At 35.6% G+C, this 7,478-nt stretch overlaps 1 protein-coding gene across 1 annotated transcript; it reads right to left on the minus strand.

Annotated features, from left to right (window-relative positions):
- Positions 1–207: 207 nt before the first annotated feature.
- LOC146734713 (uncharacterized) lies at positions 208–1,317 on the minus strand. The gene has a single exon (XM_085506826.1). It carries the CDS (start codon positions 1,315–1,317, stop codon positions 277–279), a length of 1,041 nt encoding a protein of 346 aa, XP_085362952.1. The 3' UTR covers positions 208–276.
- Between the last annotated feature and the right edge of the window lie 6,161 nt (positions 1,318–7,478).

The raw sequence follows: 7,478 nt of genomic DNA on the forward strand, positions 1-7,478 counted from the left end.
ACAGCTCCACATAACCAAGGTAGGGTATATCAAGGCCCTGAAAACCAGTTAACTTAATAAATGATGCAACATCTATTAACTCTGCTTTAACAAGATATTCTCTAAAAAACTGCTCCGTTACTGTTGAGACCTGGGCACCGGTGTCAAGTACACACACACCATCTGTACCTCCCAACTTTAGAACAGCTTCTGGACAATCTCCCACCACGCTATGTATAAATGAGCCTCCATCAATCCTAGTCTCACCTACCACACGGCTCTCTGCAGCAGGCTGGTTTAGTTTAAATCTTGGGGTTTAGGCTTTGGTTTGGACTTTCTCTTAGGGCAGTCTCGGTTTAGATGATCTGGTGAGTTACATGTCCAACATCGAGGTTTATTGTCAGTTGACACAGGTGAACGATTCTCAGGTTTCACAAATTTCTGTACCATTGATGTGAGGGTATCAACTTGTTTTGAAAGCATAGACACCTGTTGAGCCAGTGCTGCAACTTCTCCATCACTTTTAGATTGGTCGCTTAATACCTCACGAACAGCAGCTTCACGTTTTGCTTTCAAAGATTTGCCCCTTTGACCCATCAATTTGATAACCTGGTCACGAGCATCGAAAAAACTAAGTTCTGGCTGATCTGCATTCAGTCTTCGTAACTCCATTCGCAAACTGTCATCTCGAACAGCTTCAGCTAAACGACTTTTTAACTGACTTTCTCTACCTGGTTTGAATGACGAATCTAGTTGTACGATTCTGTCATACAAACAAACTAACTGCAAGGAACATGCAATGATGTCTTCTCCATCAGACTGTGTATACGCAAAGAACTGTTGCTGTAGCTGGGGTAAACTATCACCGTCACCAAACACTCTTATAAGTATTGCAAATATCTTACTTGGATCACTTTTGACGGCATCTCCACGACCAAGTATCTCACGTCTGGCCTTACCAACAAGATGTTCAATGAGAAATGCAGCCTGTTCACTCACATCTAGTCTTCTGGAGGATATAACTGCTTGGGCATCTTCAATCCAGTCCTCTACTGACAGATCACTGGCTTTTTCAGGCTTGTCATGAAACCTGTCAAGTTTCCTACTCGGAGACATGTACACCACCTTTCCCATACCAGTACTAGAGTCTGCACTGACCTTAGATGTCTCTCGTTCCAAAGCAATCAGACGCTTTACCTCCATACTAGATGCTTCAGCATCTGCCCATGCTGCAGCCACTTCCTCATCTTTTTGTGTAACAGCCAACTCCAATGCTTTAATTCTCTGCAACATCCCTTGGACATCAGCCTCAGTAGCAGCTTGCTCTGTATCAGACATGATAGTAGGATATACAGCAAAAAGAAATTGTAAACCAGCAGTACACAAATAGCATTAAACTAAAATAATCTACACTCAAGTACTAAATACATACAGTGTGACCTTAATAACAGATTATCACACAGTAAGGGATCCTATACTACTACATTCACACAATAACAGCTTCAAGTAAAATTTTACAGTGCACCACGTGTAAAAACATACACTGCAGCGATCTACTAAAAACAAACACTGTGAAAATTCTGTGAAATACACAAGTACAAAATAAACATTCAAACAATTATTGTCAAACAAACTTCAATAAAAGAGTCTATTTGAAAGAGTTCACACAAACTTGTCTTTTCATCCTTGATGATGTGTCATCAGCCCAGGTTGAACATCAGTGTCTTCTATGAGAACACAGTAGCACAGTTCAGGTGAAATGTAGCACACCACCCAGGAAACACACTTTCAACTTGGCCTTAATTCTCTCTTCAAGTCAGGGTTTAAACCATGTAGAAGTCGCACTTGGATCCTGCCGACTACGCCAAAATGTAACGTGCAGATAGACACACATAGAGACACGCATGTATGTCATTCACTGCGTTCTTTTATTCCAAGTTCATACTATAGGTTAAGATAACATAAAACAAAAACAAAACAAAACAAAAAAAGAAACCTGTGTAGACAAAATATGTAAACACATTAATAAGTACATTTGACTCAATGAAGTATCAATATTATACAATTAGTTATTGCAATAAATTTCGATAGGCTGTCTAGCTCAGGGACTACATGTACATTTTGATATCAGGGAGATATAAATACATATTTGTCAGAAAAACAGAAAGTTTATGCTGCTGGCAAACATGATAAATAAAAATATATTCATCTAAGAAATATAACGGCAATAAATCTCAGAAATACATTATATAGAAATATACAAAATAGCTCACCCTGACTAGAACAACTTTAAATTGAGTGAGATACAGTGCTCTCCTCAGCTTCAGGTTGCCATTCACACAGCTCGAGCTCTATATGTCAAATACATGCAATTGTACACATTTTAGAAGATTATCAAGAAAAATGTGCTTGACTGACAATAAACTCATAAAAATTGGGCACAGAATATATATCAAGAACTTTAGCAATGATATCCGAAGGGGATGTGACATTTTATATAAAGCAGAAGTACAATTCAAAAATGTCATAGACGATATGCATTAAGTTCAACACAAAATATAAAAGTTTCGAAAATATTTTAAATAACAACTTCAGTAACCTCAATTACAAAGATTAAACTTACCAGAAAATCATGAAATGGTTTTCAAACTTCTAGAGACTGATAAAGATTGAAACTGGGTGAAATTGCAGACAGCAAACGAAAAGTGTTTGCAAACAGAAGTTTACAAGATGGAGTCTGTCATGTCACATGACCTCGACAAAAGAAGTGTTTTCTCAAAATTACAAAATACATTGAAATAATACATTACATATCCTCTACAGAAATTAATAATAAAAATAAAGAATTTACAATCCATCTCAAAGGTAGAAATATGAATATTTAAAGAAAATATAAATAACACTCAAGGATGAACAGCGCCCTCACACACTCAAGAAGGGTAAACAGCACTCTCACATCGAGATACCAGGTTTCTGCTGGCGACGTTGCGGCGTTACTCAGTTCCAAATAAAAAATACCAACGCCAAAAAAGCAACATTTTAACCGGTAAACAAGACTCAGTCAATCCACGACCAGCAAGCAACATCACACACGAAGTTGTAGCGTGCAGCTCAGCGACAACCGCTGTCGACGAAAGTCATCCCGTCAGTGGAGTACACTCCGCAGTTGCACGGCATGTTTGCCAATGCACAATTATGTGGCAGAACTTTTAACTTCAACATAAACTGCGTATCATAGTCGTCCAGTTCAAGTTCTGGTTCTGCCGTGGTCCCAACTAAACGTCAACGAGTTATTTATTCGGACAGTGACTCAGATTAGATTTATTTTAATTTCAAACAAACAGTGACACGCGTTCTCCGGGCGCGTTCTACACTGACACGCGCTGCTAGGGCGTAACACTTATATTGGAACATATTAATGGGCAATGGGGTTCCCCGACCTAAATTCCATCCCGGTTTGCACGTTCTTTCTTTTATTACGAAATAATCAAGTATGGAACATATGTAATAATAACAGAACCCCACACCCTCCCCGTGGGGAGATGCGGTGTATTCTGCTGTACTTTCACTCGCTTCGCTCGTGAAAGTACGGCCGCAGGATACACCGCATCACTCGTGAAAATAACTTCCATACGCAACGAAAGCCACGGGGAGGGTGTGGGGTTCTGTCATATTACTTAAATAATAATATTTTTATACACTGCAGAAGAACACTTTATACGGGTTCAACCGTATCAATTAATGATGCTGTCCATTTCTTACTTGCCTTTCCATAATTTAGATGTAGTTCATTATTGATGGTTGTTTTGAGCTGGGACATAAAAAAAGCAAAATTCGTTCTTGGGTCGCATTTATTTTGACACCATCTCTTAAAGAGGGAGTTATGGCAATAGTTAGAATTTGGTCGACAATTAATATGTTTGTTCCGGTAATAAGTGTTCTCATGTTTAACATTACGTCAGTGCCAAAGTAGATAAAGATAAAACATCTGATTTTGCCCCAAAAATTCCGTACATCAATACAATTATAGAATATATGGAGACTGTCTTCAACGACGAAACACTTATCACAGAATGGTGTGTTTCGTATTTTCCATTTGTACAGATTATATCCATTCGGCAAGATACAATGAATAAATTTAAATATAAATTTGACAGTTTTCTGTCATAAGTGGTGTACATACATCTTTTTCCCCAAATATGTTTCCAATATTCAGCTGGTATGTCATACTTGTTAGACCACATATGTTCAACATAAGGTTTTTCAATTTGTTGTTGGGTCAAATTTGTGTACACCAACTTTGAAGTTATATTCAAAAGCATACCGTCATCAGTATTAGTGTTAATATCAGATTCCGTGACACACCCAAGCAAACTCATCCATGGTTTCAGGGCATTACAAAGCATGTAATATTCATTTACCCAGTTAGTCTTGTTATATAAATGACGTAGAATCTTGTCCAGGTCTATTTGGTTAGCAGTTATTATGTCTTGCATATAGATAATATTAGACTTGATCCAGTTAGAAAAGAATATGGGCTTTCCTTGGTAAACAATAAATCTATTACCCCAAATAATTTGTTTTAATATAGATTTGGTGCAAAGTTGTTTAGAAGGTATAATATTTGATTGGTGTAATGCGTGAATCATTTCTTTATAAAATGCTGGCAGAGATCCAAGATCAGGACAGTGTTGGGGATTTGAAAAATTACAATGAAAAATTATTTTGTGCATGTTATTTTTCCTGAGATAGAAAAATGGTATTAACTTCCAACTGGGTTCCGTTTCTTTATCTGGATTTTTTGTCAGCAGTCTTTTTACCCATGCTGCCTTTAACGCTTTATTATGAGCAAAAATATCTATCATTTTGATACCACTTTGATCATAATCTGCTATCACAGCCTTTCTTGATATTTTATGTTTTTTACTCCCCCATAAAAATTTGAAAAACATAACATCAATCTCTTTTAGGGAATTATAGCTATAATCCAGAATGGATAAAATATATGTTAATTGTGACAGAGCGAAAGTCTTCAGAATTGTCATTTTACCATACAGGGTAATATTTCGTTTTCTCCAGGGCATAAGATTCTTTTCTATCTGGGCTATCTTAACTTCCCAAATCTTATTTTTGCAAAGTGTTAAGTCTGTATGGAAGTACACCCCCAAAGATTTGATCGGCTCATTAGGCCAGTTGATATTTCCCAGGCACTTTTTTTCTGTTTTTCCATTTCCCGATCCACATACCATCTGTTTAGTGTTATTTAAAGGTGTCCCAGCCACATTGCTGAATCGTTTGACCGTTTCAATGGCTTCATAAAAACTATTATCATTTGCTAAAAACAGGGTGGTGTCATCAGCTACTTGGCTAGTTTTAATTTGACTTGCCACAATGGTATTGATGGTATTAATCCCTTCGATTTTTGGATTATTTCTAATTGTAATAGCTAGGATTTCAACCACTAAAAGAAAAAGTAGGGCTGACAGAGGACAGCCCTGTCTGATACCGCTAGTGGGCTTGAAATTTCTAGATATATGGCCATTGTTAATTATGACGGAGTTTATGTTTGTGTACATAGTTTTAACATAATTAATAAAACTTTGGCCGAAATTGAATTTTTCAAGAGTCTTGAATAGAAAAGGTAGTTCGACAGTATCGAATGCCTTTCTAAAATCTAAGAAAAGAATGATTCCTGGCAAATCTTCGATGTAAGTATGCCATATAATGTCATAAATCAGTCTAATGTTTTGTCCAATGAATCGACCAGGAATATATGCAGTTTGGTCCGGATTAATAATTTTATGGATAAATTTCTTCATTCTGTGTGCTAAAACAAAGGCAAGAATTTTATAGTCTACATTTAAGAGACTAATAGGACGCCAGTTGTCTAAATTAGTTTTTTCATTTTTTTTATGCAAAAGCCTCAATACTGCTATACGCTGAGACTGTGCCAGTTCCCCGTTTTGTAAGCCATTCTTAATTGAACCATGTACCAATACACCAATAGATTCCCAAAAGGTTTGATAAAACTCAACTGGGAGCCCGTCCAAGCAAGGCGATTTGTCTTTTTTTCATTTTAAAAATATCCTGTTTACACTCGTCTAATGAAATTGGTAAATCAAGTTGAGATTTTTTCCCTCGTCTAATAAACTGCTATTTACCTGAATGTCATCAAGGTATTCTCATATAGTTTGTATGTTTGGATTGTTTGAAGTGTACAATTTACCTGAATGTCATCAAGGTATTCTCATATACTTTGTATGTTTTGATTGTTTGAAGTGTACAATTTACCTGAATGTCATGAAGGTATTCTCATATAGTTTGTATGTTTGGATTGTTTGAAGTGTACAATTTACCTGAATGTCATCAAGGTATTCTCATATAGTTTGTATGTTTGGATTGTTTGAAATGTACAATTTACCTGAATGTCATCAAGGTATTCTCATATAGTTTGTATGTTTGGATTGTTTGAAGTGTACAATTTACCTGAATGTCATCAAGGTATTCTCATATAGTTTGTATGTTTGGATTGTTTGAAGTGTACAATTTACCTGAATGTCATCAAGGTATTCTCATATAGTTTGTATGTTTGGATTGTTTGAAGTGTACAATTTACCTGAATGTCATCAAGGTATTCTCATATAGTTTGTATGTTTTGATTGTTTGGAGTGAACAATTTACCTGAATGTCATCAAGGTATTCTCATATAGTCTGTATGTTTTGATTGTTGGAAGTGTACAATTTACCTGAATGTCATCAAGGTATTCTGATATAGTTTGTATGTTTTGATTGTTTGAAGTGTACAATTTACCTGAATGTCATCAAGGTATTCTCATATAGTTTGTATGTTTTGATTGTTTGAAGTGTACAATTTACCTGAATGTCATCAAGGTATTCTCATATAGTTTGTATGTTTTGATTGTTTGAAGTGTACAATTTACCTGAATGTCATCAAGGTATTTTCATATAGTTTGTATGTTTTGATTGTTTGAAGTGTACAATTTACCTGAATGTCATCAAGGTATTCTGATATAGTTTGTATGTTTTGATTGTTTGAAGTGTACAATTTACCTGAATGTCATCAAGGTATTCTCATATAGTTTGTATGTTTTGATTGTTTGAAGTGTACAATTTACCTGAATGTCATCAAGGTATTCTCATATACTTTGTATGTTTTGATTGTTTGAAGTGTACAATTTACCTGAATGTCATCAAGGTATTCTCATATAGTTTGTATGTTTTGATTGTTTGAAGTGTACAATTTACCTGAATGTCATCAAGGTATTCTCATATAGTTTGTATGTTTTGATTGTTTGAAGTGTACAATTTACCTGAATGTCATCAAGGTATTCTGATATAGTTTGTATGTTTTGATTGTTTGAAGTGTACAATTTACCTGAATGTCATCAAGGTATTCTCATATAGTTTGTATGTTTTGATTGTTTGAAGTGTACAATTTACCTGAATGTCATCAAGGTATTCTCATATAGTTTGTATGT

Source organism: Saccoglossus kowalevskii, chromosome 13, assembly GCF_978046115.1.
Source record: "Saccoglossus kowalevskii chromosome 13, keSacKowa6.1, whole genome shotgun sequence".
NCBI classification, from domain to species: domain Eukaryota; kingdom Metazoa; phylum Hemichordata; class Enteropneusta; family Harrimaniidae; genus Saccoglossus; species Saccoglossus kowalevskii.